Source organism: Callospermophilus lateralis, chromosome 18, assembly GCF_048772815.1.
Source record: "Callospermophilus lateralis isolate mCalLat2 chromosome 18, mCalLat2.hap1, whole genome shotgun sequence".
Lineage (NCBI taxonomy): Eukaryota > Metazoa > Chordata > Mammalia > Rodentia > Sciuridae > Callospermophilus > Callospermophilus lateralis.
In genome coordinates, this window is record NC_135322.1 from 31,533,007 (window position 1) to 31,550,044 (window position 17,038).

At 40.0% G+C, this 17,038-nt stretch overlaps 1 protein-coding gene across 1 annotated transcript in view; it reads right to left on the minus strand.

The window, feature by feature from the left end:
• Positions 1–17,038, minus strand: part of Mylk3 (myosin light chain kinase 3) — a 44,075-nt gene that overhangs the window by 13,668 nt on the left and 13,369 nt on the right. Inside the window, exons 5-8 of the mRNA XM_076838457.2 lie at positions 15,521–15,626; positions 14,852–14,945; positions 14,249–14,358; positions 13,137–13,278 (exon numbers count right to left, since the gene is read on the minus strand). Of these exons, the coding sequence (XP_076694572.2) occupies positions 13,137–13,278; positions 14,249–14,358; positions 14,852–14,945; positions 15,521–15,626 (452 nt within the window). The remainder of the gene's footprint in view (positions 1–13,136; positions 13,279–14,248; positions 14,359–14,851; positions 14,946–15,520; positions 15,627–17,038) is intronic.

Consider the following 17,038-nt stretch of genomic DNA (forward strand, 5'->3'; position numbering starts at 1 on the left):
ATCATACATGTACCTAGGATAATGATGTCCATCTCATTGCCCCATATCCTCTCCCATCCTTCCCTTTTGCCCAATCCAAAGTTTCTCCACTTGTCCCCTGCACCCCACCCCCATTGTGGATTAGCATCCACTTATTAGAGAAAATATTAGGCCTTTGGTTTGGGGGGATCGGCTTACTTCCCTTAGCATGATATTCTCCAACTCCATCCATTTACCTGTAAGTGCCATAATATTATTCTCTTTTAATGCTGAGTAATATTCCATTATGTATATATATATACCATGGTTTCTTTATCCATTCATCTATAAAAGGGCATCTAGGTTGGTTCCACTGTTTGGCTATTGTGAATTGTGCTATTATAAACATTAATGTGGCTGTGTCCCTGTAGTATGCTGTTTTTAAGTCCTTTGGGTATAGACCAAGGAGTGGGATAGCTGGGTCAAATGGTGGTTCTATTCTAAGTTTTTTAAGGAATCTCTATACTACTTTCCAGATTGGTGGCACCAACTTGCAGTCCTACCAGCAATGTTTGAGTGTGCCTTTTCCCCCCACATCCTCGCCAGCACTTATTTCACTTTCTTGATGGTATCCTTTAAAGCACATTTAAGGTTTTTTTCCTTAGATGAAGTCTAATTTGCCCCTTTTTTCCTTTGCTTATGCTTTTTTAAAAAATATTTATTTTGGGGCTGGGGATGTGGCCAAGTGGTAGCGCGCCCGCCTGGCATGCGTGCGGCCCGGGTTCGATCCTCAGCACCACGTACAAATAAAGATGTTGTGTCCGCCAAGTACTAAAAAAAAAAAAAATGTTAAAAAATCTCAAAAGAAAAATTTATTTTTTAGTTTCAGGTGGACACAATATCTTTATTTTATATTTATGTGGTACAGAGGATCAAACCCAGTGCCTCATGCATGCTAGATGAGCACTCTACCACTGAGCCATAACCCCAGCCCCTCTTTGCTTATGCTTTTGATGTCATATCTAAGTAACCATTGCCTAATCCAAGATCATAAAAGATTTATTCCTGTTTCCTTCTAATAATTTTGTAGTATTAACTCTTACATTTATATCTATGGTCCATTTTGAGTTAATCTTATGGTGAGATAAGGTTATAACTTCATTTGCTTTACACATGGATAATCTAGCATGGTATCCCAGCACTTTTTGATAAGACTTTTTCCCACTATCATGGCACCATAGTCAAATCAATTAGCCATAAATGAAAGGGTTTATTTCCAGACTCTCAGCTGAGTTGCATTGATCTATATGTTTAACCTTACTCCAGTCTTGATGTCTCTAGCTTTGCAGAAAGTTTGGAAACCAGAAAATATGAGTCCTCCAAACCTGGTCTTTTTCATGACTGTTTCTGCTATTTTGAGTCCCTTGAATTCCAATCTGAATCTTAGGATTTGCTTATTAATAACTGAAAAAGAATCCATCTGTGATTTTTAGGATTATGTTGAATCTGTAGATGAATTTGGGGAGTATTGCCACCTTAACAGTATTGAATCTTCCAACTTATGACAGTGGAGTACCTTTACATTTATTTAGGTCTTCTTTACATTCTTTCAACATTTATTTGTAGTTTTTGGAGTATAAGTCTTACATTTATTTTTTGTAACTTGTTCCTAAGTATTTGATTCTTTTGATACTATTGCAAATGAAATTGTTTTCTTAAGTTGACTTCTACATTATTCATTGCTACTATAGAAATACAATTGGTTTTTGTATATATCCTGCAACATTGCTGAGTTTATTAATTTACCAGTCTTTCCTCTTTAGGATTTTTTCCATATACAAGACCATGTCATCTGTGAATATAAATATTTTATTTCTTTTGTTCCAATAAAAATGACTTTTATTTATTTTCTTCCCTAATTGCTCTAGTTAGAACTTCTAGTAAATTATTTAATAGAAATGGTAAGAGGAGAAATTCTTGTCTTGATATGAACTTACAGGGGAAAGCATTCAGTCTTCTACCATTAAATATAATGTTAGCTATAAAGTTTTTCAGAGATGGTCTCTACCAAATTAAGGAAGTTCCCTTCTGTTCCTATTTTATCATGAAAAAAATGTTGATTCATCAAGTGTTTTTCTGAATCTATATAAATGATTATATGTTTTTGTCTTTTATTCTATTTTGATTTTTATATGTTAAACCAACCTTGAATTCTTGGGACAAATTCCACTCCATTATGCGTATTAATTCTTTTCATATGTTGATATATTCCATTTGTTAATATCTTATCTAGAAATTTTATATCAATCTTCATAAAGGTATAGGTTCTTTTCTTGTGATGTATTTGGTTTTGGAATCAGGTTACTGACCTCATAAAATGAGTAATAATAATAATTTTTATTCATCTTTCATATTTTAAGTTTGTGAAAGCTTGGTATTGATTTTTCTGTAAACATTTAGTAAAATTCACCAGTGAAGTTATATAAGCCTGGTCTTTTCTTTGTGGGTAGTTTTTGATTACTTATTAAATCTCTTTAACTAGTTATAGGCCTATTTCTATTTCTTTTTCTTTTTTAAATATTTTTTTATTTGTAGATGAACACAATATCTGCATTTTTATTTATTTATTTTTATATGGTGCTGTGGACCGAACCCAGGGCCTCAGGCATGTGAGGCAAGCATTCTACCACTGAGCTACAACCCCCATCTATTTCTGTTTCTTCTTGAGTCAGCTTCATTACTTTGTATCTTCCTAGGAATTTGCCCATTTCACCTAGGTCATCCTTTTTATTTTTCTAAGGCCAGTAGTGATATCCTATTTTATTCCTGATTTTAGTCATTGGTTGTTCTCTTTTTTCCCCACCTCAGTCATATAACTAAAGATTTGCTAATCTATTGACTTTACAAAGAACCAACTTTTGGTTTCATTGATTTTTCTCTCGTTTTTCTATTTCATTTATTTATGCTGTAATTTTTATTATTCCCTCACACTGCTTGCTTTGAGTTAATTTGGCTTTTTTTTCCCCCTAGTTTCTTAAGGTGGCAGGTTAGCTTATTGATTTGAGATCTTTTTTCCTTTGATTGTTTTCTTTTTAAAAATTTTTTTATAGTTATAGATGGACAGTATGCCTTTATTTTATTTGTTTATTTTTATGTGGTGTCGAGGCTCAAACCCAGTGCCTCATGCATGCGAGGTAAGCACTTGCCACTGAGCTACAGCCCCAGCTCCTGTTTTCTTTTTTTTTAATAGAGTCCTGACGTCAAGCAATCCTCCTGGCTCAGCCTCCCAAGAAGCTGAGACTACAGGTGGTTGACACTATATCCAGCTATTTCTTTCTTTTTAATACTGATATTTACAACTATAAATTTCCTTCCTGGTTTAGATATATCCCATCAGTTTTGGTATTATGGTGGTTTTTTTTTTTTTCCATTTTCATTCATCTCCAAATGTTTTCTAGAATTTATTTATTTGAATAAAATATTTTATTTAATTCAATACTGTTGAGAGCCACAGCCAAAGGGGCCCCAGCAAACTTTCAGACTGCCAGCTGATGATTGGCTCACAGCGGCCCCAGCAACATCTAGCTGATTAGCTCCTCTGCGGTGATGCTCATTGGGCTGTTTCCCTGCCCTTTCAGGCCACGGAGCTGCTCATTGGGTACTTTTTTGGCTCTGCCCACACGACCCAGCCAATCGGCCTCAAGAGCAGGAGGATTGTGGGAGGTGGGGAGGCTGGTGGTTGTGAGAGAGGCTTGTGGGAAGCTGGTGGTGGCAGTTGGGCTCTGAGGGTTTCTCCTGAGGAGCTGTTTTGTTTGGTGTGTGTGGTTTTAAAAATAAAGTTAGTTTCTTTTGACAAGTGGCTCCTGAATTGTGCCCAGCCAGACTGCGGCATTTGGTGGCTCGCATGGGGAGCGACTGAGGGTAAGTAAACTGCTCGCCCCTGAGGGCAGGGCGAGAGGATGGGTAGCCATTTTAAGATTCCTCTTTTGTTTTGCTTCACTTTTGTTTTAAGTTGCCTGTCCTTGGAGATGAGTGAGACGGAGAAAAACCGCTCACATCTGAGAAACAGATAGGGAGAAAGGACGGATGCACATGTCAGGAGGATAGAAAGGCTATAATGAATTTTTGTTGTTCCCTTTTTATTTCATTCTGTCTCAGTTTTGTTTGGCATCATCTTGTTGGGTTGTATTATAGTAGAAATACGGGATCAGAAATTAGTAAAAAACAAACTGAAAGAGTGTTAAGTAAATTGTTAGAGGAAGGAGGCATCTCAGTAAAATCAAGAACAGTCAAGGCATACGTTGATACAATACAAAAATGTAGCCCATGGCTTTTTAAGGAGGAGTTGTTAAATATATCACAATGGAACCATCATGGTGAAGATTTAAAAAGAGTAGAAAAGAACAGCCCAGGAACTCTGCCAGTTGGCACATTGCCATTGTGGACGTTCGTATCTGGTTTGCTTAGTCCAAAGCCTTCAATTCAGACAAAGGTAGAGGAAGGAGAAAACATACTGATTCAAGTAAAAGAGAAGGTCTCTCAAGTTAGTCAGAAAGAGGAAAAGATTCAAGTAAAAGAGAAGGTCTTTCGAGCTAGTCAGACAGAGGAAGGAAGTTTAGAGCAGAAAAAGCCATCAGGGGAAAAGTTACAACAGGAGACTGCTATTAACACCTTTCTATCACCAGAGGGCGTAAGTGTCCAACCAACAGCACCACCTCTATAGGAGACTGCTACTAACACCTTTCTATCACCAGAGGGCATAAGTGTCCAATCAACAGCACCACCTCCATATGCTGGGAGGCTCCCAACCCCCACAATTGATAGTTGGGATCCTGGGACAGGATCTCAAGTATTAACATGCCCTGTATTTGAGGTAGGAGGGCAGCGAATTTACCATGCTTTAAATTTCAAAACAGTGAAGCAGCTAAAAGAGGCTGTAACAACCTATGGTCCTCAAGCACCCTTCACTGTAAGCTTGGTCGAATCCATTAACAACTTGAACATGACGCCAGCAGATTGGGCTAATATGTGAAAAGCTGTGCTAAATGGAGGACAATATTTGTTATGGAAGGTTGCCAATGAGGAATTTTGCAAGGAGACGGCTAGGCGAAATGCAGCAGCTGGTTATCCTCAGAGAAATCTAGATATGTTGTTAGGAAAGGGACCTTATGAGGATCAGCAGCAACAAATTGCATATGATCCTGATGTATATTCACAAATTGCTGTAGATGCAGTTAAGGCATGGAAGACTTTACAAGGACATGGAGGTTTACAAGGTCAATTATCTAAGATAATACAAGGAGCTAATGAATCTTACGCTGAATTTGTAGATAGGCTTATTCAAACAGCTACCAGAGTTTTTGGGAATACAGAACAAGCAATGCCATTAATAAAACAACTGGCTTATGACCAAGCGAATCGTTGGTGCAGAGATATCATTAGACCATGGAAACATGAAGATTTAAACACATATATTAAATTATGTAGAGACATTAATGAACAAGAGCAAGTCGTGGCAGCTGCAGTAAAACAGGCTTTAGATGCCAGAGACATTAATGAACAAGGGCAAATTGTGGCAGCTACAGTAAAACAGGCTTTAGATGCCAGGCCAAGAACATGCTACAATTGTGAACAAACAGGACATTTTAAAAGGAATTGCCCCATAGGAGGAGGGTTTAACAAAACTAGGTATCAAAGGAGTAGAATACCGGGTATTTGCCCACGATGCTCTAGAGGGAGACATTGGGCTAATGAATGCCGTTCTCAAACCACCATAGAGGATACTCCATTATCAAAAAATGAACAAGGACCAGGTGTTTATCCATGATATCATGGAGAAAGGCATCGGGCTCCATTGCCAAAAAATGGACAGGGGGGCCCAATGCTCCGGGGCCCAAAACCACAAATATACAGAGCACTGGAGGAACCCAGCAACCCCATCAGGGTAGTGCCCAGGACACATTGTCCATCAGAACCCTCATCAGACAAACCAGAGGGAGCGCAGAGTTGGACATCTGCGCCTCCGCCAGATCAGTACTAACTCCAGAAATGGGAGTTCAAATCATTCCCACAGGGGTAAAAGGACCTGTTCCCAAAGGAACAGTAGGCTTATTATTGGGGCGCAGCTCTTCTACTCTAAAAGGACTTATGATAAGTCCTGGGGTAATTGATCCTGATTATGAAGGTGAAATAAAAATTATAGCCAGTTCTCCAAAGGGTATATCAGTAATTTCACCAGGAGATAGAATAGCACAGTTACTAATAATACCAAGCCTACATGATAAATTTTCCAGTCGTGCTGTAGAAAGAGGTTCCAAGGGATTAGGCTCCACAGGTGTAGATTGGGCTATGCTTTCTTTAAATTTAGATTCTCGCCCCATGCTAAAACTAAATATTCAAGGACATGAATATAATGGGCTACTAGATACAGGTGCAGACCTTAGCATCATCTCTCATCAAGAATGGCCAAAACATTGGCCATTACAACAAGCCACTCAAATGCTTCGAGGCCTAGGAGTGGCAACTAATCCCCATAGAAGTGCAATGGTATTAGATTGGAAGGATCCTGAAGGATGTGAAGGAACTATACAGCCATATGTATTGGATCATCTTCCAATAAATTTATGGGGACGAGATGTCCTAGATCAATTAGGTTTGACATTAACAAATAACATCAACCAAAATGCACCCACTATTATGACTAGACAAGGTTTTAGGAAAGGAAAAATATTAGAAAAACAAGAACAAGGTATAGCAGCACCAATACAAATAGATCAAAGAACAGACAGACATGGGTTGGATTTTCAGAAAGGGCCACTGAGACAATAAAAATTGCTTGGAAATCAGAAAGACCAGTTTGGGTTCCTCAGTGGCCCCTGACTAAAGAAAAGATACAAGCAGCCCATGACCTGGTCAAAGAACAATTAGCGGAAGGACATATACAACTTTCTGTATCTCCCCATAACACTCCCATTTTTGTCATCAAAAAGAAATCTGGTAAATGGAGATTATTGCAAGATTTAAGAGCCATTAATAATGAGATGGTTATTATGGGACCTGCTCAATCAGGGATTCCTCAATTGTCTGCTTTGCCAAAAACTTGGTATGTTTTAGTTATAGATATTAAAGATCGTTTTTTTTTTCAATTCCAATTCATCCTGAGGATAGTCCACGTTTTGCATTTACTATCCCTGCACTGAATCATGAAGGTCCTGATCAGAGATATGAATGGAAAGTACTCCCTCAAGGGATGGCTAACAGCCCAACTATGTGTCAAATTTATGTTAACAAAGCAATCCAGCAACTTAGAAATCAAAATCCTGAACTACAAATATTTCACTATATGAATGATGTATTATTAGCACACAAAGCTAAAAACACATTGCTAGAATGTTATGCCACACTTACAAACTTATTAAAAAATTATAATCTAGAGAGAGCAATAGATAAAGTACAATTAAATTTTCCAATTAATTATTTAGGAGTTCTATTATCCTCAACCATGGTCCATCCACCAAAAATTCAAATACGAGAAGATCAACTCAAATCACTTAACGACTTTCAAAAGTTATTAGGAGACATAAATTGGATAAGGCCTTATCTAGGTATACCAACAGGAGAGTTGGGACCTTTATTTGATATCCTAAAAGGTCCATCAGATCCAAATTCACCCCGAATGTTAACGCCTGAAGCAAGAAAGGCATTAAAAATCACTGAAACATATATGGAAAATATGCATTTGGATAGAATTGATACAAGTTTGCCTTTATTATTTATTGTACTACCAACAAAAAATATTCCTACAGGAGTATTTTGGCAAGAAGGTCCATTATTATGGATACATTTATCTTATTCTCCTAACACTATTCTTACTAGGTATCCTGAGGCTGTAGAACAATTAATACTCAAAGGAATAAAAGCAGCAAAGGGAATGTTTGGAATTTCTCCCAATAAAATTATTACTCCATATACTATGAATCAAATTGATGAGTTAGCTAATGAATTAAATACTTGGGCAATAATCATGTGCAAATCTAATGTTTCATTTGATAACCACTTACCATCTAATCCTTTATTGTCTTTTTGGTCATCGCATCCTGTAATTTTTCCAAAAATGACAAGAAAAACACCTATCATGAATGCTCCAAATATATTCACTGATAGATCAAATAATGGTACAGCAGCAATAGTTACACCTGATCAAACTTTTACATTTTTAGTACCCAAACAATCAGCTCAAAAGGTAGAGCTTAATGCAGTATTACAAGCTTTTGTGATGTTTAAAAATTCTGTATTTAATTTATTTTCCGATAGTCAATATATAGTTAATGCTATAGTATCCCTTGAAGATGCTGGTAGGATTTCCCCTTCCTCTACTGTTTTCTCTTTGCTTTCCACTATACAAAGTCTAATTTGGGACAGAAAAGATCCGTTCTTTATAGGACGTATCAGGGCACATACAGGATTGCCTGGAGCCCTTAGTTTGGGCAATGATTTAGCAGATAAAACTACACATGACATACATATTTTCTCTACACTAGAAAAAGCTATAAATTTTCATAAAAAGTTTCATGTCAATGCTAATACTTTACAAAAGCGTTTTAAAATAACTAAGGAACAAGCTAGACAAATAATAAAACAATGTCAAAATTGTGTGACCTTTTTACCACAAGTTAATCTTGGAGTCAATCCTAGAGGACTGATACCTAACCATATTTGGCAGATGGATGTCACACACTTGCCAGAATTTGGAAAATTAAAATATTTGCATGTTACAGTTGATACTTCTTCTGGATTTTTGATGGGCTCCCTTCATGCTGGAGAAAAAGGTAAAGATGTTATAGCTCATTGCTTACAAAATTCTGCCACTGTGGGCGTTCCAAAACAGTTAAAAACAGATAATGCCCCTAGTTATACTTCTACCTCTTTTAAACAATTGTGCTCATCATTTGGCATTACTCATAACAGGAATCCCATACAATCCACAGGGACAAGGCATAGTTGAAAGAGCTCATCAAACTATTAAAATATACTTATTAAAGCAAAAAGACGGAATTGGGAAGGGGTATATATTCCCCAAAGATAAACTTAAAATAACCCTTTTTACTCTAAACTTTTTAAATTTGGATTCATCAGGGCTTAGTGCTGCAGAAAGGCATATGTGTCCAAAAAATGTACATAAGCCCAAGGTACTTTGGAAGGATATTCTAACAGGACAATGGAAAGGTCCTGACCCAGTAATTGTCTGGAGTCGGGGGTCTGCTTGTGTGTTTCCAGAGGGAGAACAGCAGCCGATTTGGATTCCAGAAAGATTAACTAAAGCGATTTCTACAGACCAAAAAGAAGTTGATTTGGCTCAAATCCATAACAGCTGATATCCAGAACTCCAGTTTGGCTACCCTTACATCTGCGACAGAACCAGGATGCTTTTTTCAATATCTATTTTATTATTGCCCTTTCCCATATAATGAAGTTCTATTTTGTTTTTTGAGATCATACAGACTTAGGTTAATGTTTTGCTGATCAGTTCTATTTTTTTGACTATAGAGTTTTTAAACATTGCAATGGAGATTTCACCTGTAAAAAGTTATAAGGCCTTTACTATTATGTTATGTGTTGTATGTATTATATTATGTGAGCACACTTGTGTTTTGTGTTATATGTTTGAATGTACATATGTCCATATATCATGTATGATGAGCGCTCATGAAAAAATGGACCCAAATATTTTTTTTTTATTCACGTGATTTAAATGGTGTAATTTAAATTGGGTAAACAACTGTTGAGAATTGTTTTAATATGTGAACAAAAAAGGAGGTTAACAGATCTTTTTGTTTACTTTCACCTTTCCTTTTCATTATATTTAATAATTCTCTTCAAGATAATGTAAATTGTTAAGAAAATTGTTTTCTTTTAGTGCCTTCTGGAATGTTACATAATTTTTTCTTTAACCATTATTGCCAGAATTCCTATCTTCATCCCAGTGCTGGTGAAGACAAAGATAAAACCAATCTACAGCTTCTGCAATAGCCATCACTGAACTGCTTGCAGAACTTGCCTGGACTATGTATCACTTGTATGCATTGTGAACTATCTGTTGGTACAGCGACTTGTGGTAGTGTTGGGGTATTTATGCTGATGGTGTCATCGGTGGTACAATTTTTCCAAAAGGAGCCGTCAATTGGCTTGGTGTATCTTCCTCCCTTCTGCTTGTCATGATCATTCAGCTAAAATTTGGGGGCCAACAGAGGTGAGACAAAGAACCTCACCCCCCTGCTGGTACAAAGACCTCTCCACAGGTCTGGCTGTATACTGGACCAGTAGTCAGTGACAGGTAAGATTCAATTGCAATGGTACCAACCTAAGACAGGAGGCTGACGCCTTGAGGTCAGCTCATCCGATAACGGGTAAGGACCATATGTACTATTGGACAACCTAAGGCAGGCACGGTCCCTACGCCACACGCTTGTTGTTTAAACAGAGAGGGGGAGATGTTGAGAGCCACAGCCGAAGGGGCCCCAGCAAACTTTCAGACTGCCAGATGATGATTGGCTCACAGCAGCCCCAGCAACATCTAGCTGATTGGCTCCTCTTTGGTGATGCTCATTGGAGATGCTCATTGAGCTGTTTCCCCGCCCTTTCAGACTGCCAGCTGATGATTGGCTCACAGCGGCCCCAGCAACATCTAGCTGATTGGCTCCTCTGCAGTGATGCTCATTGGGCTGTTTCCCTGCCCTTTCAGGCCATGGAGATGCTCATTGGGGACTTTTTGGCTCCGCCCATGTGACCCAGCCAATCGGCCTCAAGAGCAGGAGGATTGTGGGAGGTGGGGAGGCTGGTGGTTGTGAGAGAGGCTTGTGGGAAGCCGGTGGTGGCAGTTGGGCTCTGAGGGTTTTTCCTGAGGAGCTGTTTTGTTTGGCGTGTGTGGTTCTAAAAATAAAGTTAGTTTCTTTTGACAAGTGGCTCCTGAATTGTGCCCAGCCAGACTGCGGCACAATACATCCAAAATAGTAACATTTCAATAGGTTATAAATACAAAAATATCAAGGAAATATTTTCCATTCTTTTTTCACATTAGTTCCCTGAAATTCAGTATTTTTTAAAGACAAATATGTTTGTTTTTTAATACCTTTATTTTGTTTGTTTATTTTTATGTAGTGCTGAGGATTGAACCCAGTGCCTCACACGTCTGAGGCAAGCACTCTACTGCTGAGCCACAATTCCAGCCCCTGGAATTCAGTATTTTATTTTTTATTTATTTACTTATTTTTTAATTTTTATTGTTGGTTGTTCAAAACATTACATAGTTCTTGATATATCATATTTCACACTTTGATTCAAGTGGGTTATGAACTCCCATTTTTACCCCGTAGGAATTCAGTATTTTAAACTAAAGAATTCATCTCAATTCAGATCCTAAGTTTTCATCAGAGCTATTTTATTTGTATTTGGAGTCCATGAAATTTGTAGATAAAAAATAAACCTAAGTTGTTCCAGACATACTACTAAAAATTTTCCAATAACTGAATCAAGTATCAGTTTTTAAATTAAAATTAATAAAACTTAAAATCTAATTCCTCAGTTAAACTAGCCACACTTCAAGTGCTTGATAGCCACTGTATTGGACAGTGCAGCTCAGAAACTGTTCCACCATTTTTAATCCACACAATACTCCTAAGAAATAGTTATTCTTTTTTTTAAATATTTACTTATTTATTTTAGTTTTAGGTGGACACGATATCTTTGTTTTATTTTATGTGGTGCTGAGAAATGAACCCAGTGCCTCACGCATGCTAAGCAATCGCGCTACCACTTGAGCCACATCTCCAGCCTCGGAAATAGGTATTCTTATTCAGGTATTCTTATTCCCCATCTTGCAATTGGTGAGCTCAAGGAACTTTCCCAAGTTTCACAACCAGACAGGGGATAAACCAATGTGTCCCATCTTGTCACTGGGAAATGGGCCTTGGTAATTAACTGTATTACTGGGGTCACAGAAATTGCCCCCAAAGTTGGTTGGTCTTTGACACAGAACTACAGAGCATATTCCTAAGCTTTCCGTAATTTTTTACCCCACAGAGAAAGATGGACCCAGAAGCCTTGGCATTAGTACTAATGAGCAGAAGAAGACTGAGGCCAGTTCCCCACCATCTCTGTTATTTTTCTGAGTATCCTAACCTAACAATTAGATGCCAATTAGGAAAAATGGTCAGAAGGAGCAAAGCACAGCCCTACAGATGCATCAAACCACTTCCCATCTTCTACATTGAAATTCTTTCCCTTCTTGAAATGAGTTGTAGAGAAACACCCTCATATTTGTCCAATGGAATGGAAAAATCACAGAAATTTATCTAACTACCATCCAGGGACTTTCCTTGGGACTTTATGTACATGTCACACCAAGAACACTCCTCAGGGGACAAATGAAAGTGTAATACGTTTATTCAATGGAATATCACATGGCCCTTAAAAAGAATGGGGAAAGTTGTCTACTCTGTATTGTTGAATTTAAGTAAGTAAGCTTAAGCCAGGCATGGTGGCACATGCGTATAATCCCCATGACTTGGGAGGCTAAAGCAGGAAGATTGCAAGTTCAAGGTGAGCCTCAGCAATTTAGTGAGACCCTGTCTCAAAATTACAAAACAAAAAAATTTAAAAGGTTGGAGATATAGCTCTGTGATAGGGGTAGAATACCCCTGGATTTAGTCCACAACACCACCTCTGCAAAAAAAAAAAAAGTAAGCTCAAAACCAAGATACATTATATGATCCCTTTTGTGTATATTTATAGGTTTGTGTATCATGCCATGTTGCTCATAGAGAGCTCTCAGTGTGGAATGGGAAGAACTTCTATACTGTGTATTTGATACACATTTAGAATATGTAACCTTTTGAACTTTTAAAAAATTAATCTTAAAGATATTTTTAAAGAAAAAAGTTATTGTCTCATTTAATCTTTAAATAATACTTAAAAAGATACAACTATCTGCAAGTTACAGATGGAAGAACTGAGGCTCAGGAAGTTGACATAACTAGTCTGCTCTAGGCTCCAGAACTAGAAAATAGGGGAACCAGAAAGGGAAACCAGGATTATCTATTAACAGAGCTCTCAGTAATGAGATGGGAGTACATCAGAGGCTCAAGAATTGGGCTCCCACCTACCATATCCCTAGAACTTACCTTGAGGTCTAGGTGCAGAATGTAGTGCTGGTGGAGGTGATGCACACCCTCACAGATCTGCTTGATGAACAAGACCACGTCCAGTTCCGTCAGATGGTACTTTTCATCTGTGATCCGGTCAAAGAGTTCACCTCCATCCACACTAGCAGAGGAAAGGGAGAGGCAGGCAGCTAAATGAGCAAAGCTCTCATAGGATTTGCCCACTGTTTTTGCCAAGGACCAAAAGACAATGGCCTAGGAGAACTCAAAGTTGGCTGTATCCCATGGATCACAGGGCTACTGCCACTGCCATCTGAGTTTTCTGGAATACCTGTGTTCTAGCCCATTCCTAGTAAAAAGTATGGGATGGTATTCCAGATTGATAATCCCTGACTCTGAATAATCTAAATCAGGGCTGCAAACTCTTCTACTTAGTGGGGAGCCAACTAGTACCTAAGTGGCAAGAAGCCTTAATGGGCAAATTTGACCATATGTGAGATAAAAGTTCTATGAAAACACACGATCCTTAGTCTTTTATTTTTCTTTTGATAGAGACACGATATGACAAATGATTTGCTCTCCTCAGCCCTGCCAAAAGCAAAACAACCACATGAGCCTAATTCTAAATGGCCTCTGAGACCACAACTTTAATGCCCAGGGTAGTGGGAAATGGTAGGCATTGCGGCAAATGAGTGGTTGTCCTGTCCACAAATGGCAGTCACTGAGAGCTCCAGCTCACCATTTCCAGCAAGGAATGCAGGCCAAGCATTACTAGACTTTTTTCGTTTTCAAGAAAAGCCAGATATGTAGATTTTCCAATTTCTATTACCTAAATTTCCCAATGTAAACAACTCATTCAAAATCAGCAAAAATTCTTTAGGCCAAACTGACAAAATATCTGCAAGTTAAATCAGGCTCAGTAGCCACTTGTTTGTAACAAAATGGCTTTGTCCTCCACGCCCCACACTGGGGTTCAAGTAGCCAAGCCAGAAAAAAGGGGGATTGCATGGTCGTCTGTGTCCCAGTGAGGGGAGGAGAGACAAAGAGCCTTGCTTAGAATGAACAAAGGCTCTGAGTTCCAACCTTGCACCTAACCTGAGGAGAAGCCACTGCCCTGTGTCTATGACACTTACTACTCCATGACCAGGGTAAAGCTGTTCTTGCTCTCAAAGGCATCATAGAGCTGGATTAAGTTCACATGGCTGAGCTGGTTCATGATGTTGATCTCATTCTTCACATCCTCCTTGTGGAACCAGAGGAGAAAGAATTTACAAGTAAATAGGTCAGGAAGAGGCGAGAGCTGTACCTCCCAAGACAGACAGACAGACAGACATATACCCCTCATCCTTTTTGAAAAATATCCTATTGTCACCCCAGGTCTCCTTGCCTCACCATCCAAACCAGGGTTTTGCAACAGGAAGGACCTTAATTTATTCACCCATTTCAAAAGATACTAAACCCAAGGCCCAAGAATTAATGAGCCTTATTGCCCAGGGTCCCACAGGCCTCTTGGCAGAAGCCATGCCATGACCCCAACATGTAGGCAGGTGTGTCTGAACTGAAGAGTGTGAGGTGACCTGCTGAGTGGAGTATAGGAGTCATGGGAAAGAGGCAGGAAAGGCAGCAGCTTCTCTGCTCAGTATGGAGGGGCAATGTGGGTGTGGGGGGCTGTGAAGGAAGTGAGGGAGTCCTAAGCTTGGCTAGAAGGATCTGCTGGCTCAGGGCAGATGCCTCACCCGGTCTTTAGCATTCTTCACTTTGATGATCTTGGCGGCCAGTGGGAGATCTGTGGACTTCTCTGTGCACTTGTGAACCTGGCCAAACCGGCCCCTACAGAAACATGAACACAGCAGGCTGAGAGTACAAGAAGCTCACCCCATACGTGGTAGGCCACCTGTCCCCTGAGCTTCCTGGTCCTACTCCTTCCTCCACACACACACCATTTGCACTATCCTAGTCATAGGCCCCACACCACATGGGCTACCCTGACATCTAGAAAATAACCTCATGACCCCCACTATATGGTCTACACTACATCCTAAGGGAAAACCTCCCTGCACCCCAGGGAACATGCCTCTCACCACTCCATACCACAAGAGCTATCCTGCCCCAAAGAGGGCATACTCACGGCACCTATGCTGGATCTCCTTCCAACTCCAAGATGCTCCCATATCGTACCACATGTGTCCCCTTGCACTTCCCCTCATCCATACCATGTGGGCATCCTGCACTCTAGGGATAGTCTCTTCACCCCATTCTTATGCTCTAAAGGATATCCCATTCCTGGCTTTGGTTCAATTAACCAGTTCCTGAGAATTACCTAGCAGTACCCGAGCTCATTCTCCAAGTGGTTCTGCCCTGCTATTCCTCCTCCCACCCCTTATCAAAGTAGACAGCCCACCTACCCTCCCAAGACTTCATGCTGGCACACCGTGTAACCTGCTGAGATCGAGGTCTCCTTGACACTCACCACCCGGTGTTCAAAAGGGGCTGGTGGAGCTGGGCTGTCATCTGTTTAGGAAACAAGAGACCTGTGAGTTTCCTATATGCAGCCACCCATCCCAGACCCACTTAATTACATTTGGTTTACCAGGTGACAAGTCCTTTGCCTTTCCTACAACCCAAGGATTTGAAAGCCCCTTCTTAAGAATAATCTTACTGGAGTCACCCATTTGGCAGAGGAAGAAGCTGAGTCTCAAAAAGGTGAGGGGACTCTCCAAGATTACAAGGGTGACAGTGATAGGAGGCAAACCCAAGTCTCCTGGCCACTAGGACAGTGCTGTTTGCAAGGTCAAGACATTTTGGCAGCCTGCTCATGAGGTCTAGAAGGGGAATCCTGGATGGGTTAGTGCAAGCCTGCAAGAAACAGTGCATACTGGAAAGGTTGAGCAAGCAGAGTTTAAGGGGGAGACTATTTTTAAAGGCAAAATAGGGCTACAGAGATCAGAAAAGGTGGTGTGATAGGAAGGCAGCTGTAGAAATAAACACTCCATCCTTTCTCTTCTCTCACCTTCAGCTGATTCTAACCAAAGGCCAGACAGCCTGCAATGGAGCCCATAAGAGGCAGCTCCAAGGACACAGATGGATCTGGAGGAGAAATAAAGGATAGCCTATACTTGGAAAGATCAAAACTAATGACTCAGGGTTTTCTTGTCCTTCAGAGGTGACAGGAATACCTAGAAATGTTTCATGAAATAGAGTAAAGAAATAAAACAGAATCCAGAATATGCATCAAACACAATAACATAAACCAATTTGTACATGAAGGGCTGGAAGACGCTGAGGCAGGAGGTCAGGGGCTTGGGTTGGCATTTGTTCAGAGCTTGTCATAGGAAAACGCTGCTTGCTCTCTGGCAGGCAGGTATGTCTGGACTGAGGAGTGTGAGGTGACCTGCTGAATGGAGTACTAGGACTGCTGACCTGCTTACCATCCCAGGGTGGTGGGAGGCATCCTTGTGTTGTGAACCTGGCCAAACCGGACCCTACAGACACATGAACACAGCAGGCTGAGAGTACATGAAACTCACCCCACACGTGGTAGGCCACCTGTCCTATGAGCTTCCTGGTCCTACTCCTTCACTCACAATGTTCCACAAACTCTGACAAAGGAAGATGACCCCAGGGATGGAGGGGTTTAGAGCCTTGAGGTCATAAGAACACCACCTTGCCTCCCACCACCTTGGGATGGTAAGCAGATCAGCAGTCCTAGTACCTCCTCCTTGTCCTTAAGAAAATCAGCTTCCTAGTCACAAATGGCCAACGATGGTTATATGTACCGGTTAATGTCATCTTTTTTTTTTTTTTTTGACAGGAGTCTTCCCTGTCTCAAACCAAAGTAATACCAATGGTGAAAGCTCAGGCAGCAGGTGGTTTTGAGAAATATACCCAGATGGGCCACATGGGTCCCTCCTACCCTAATACTA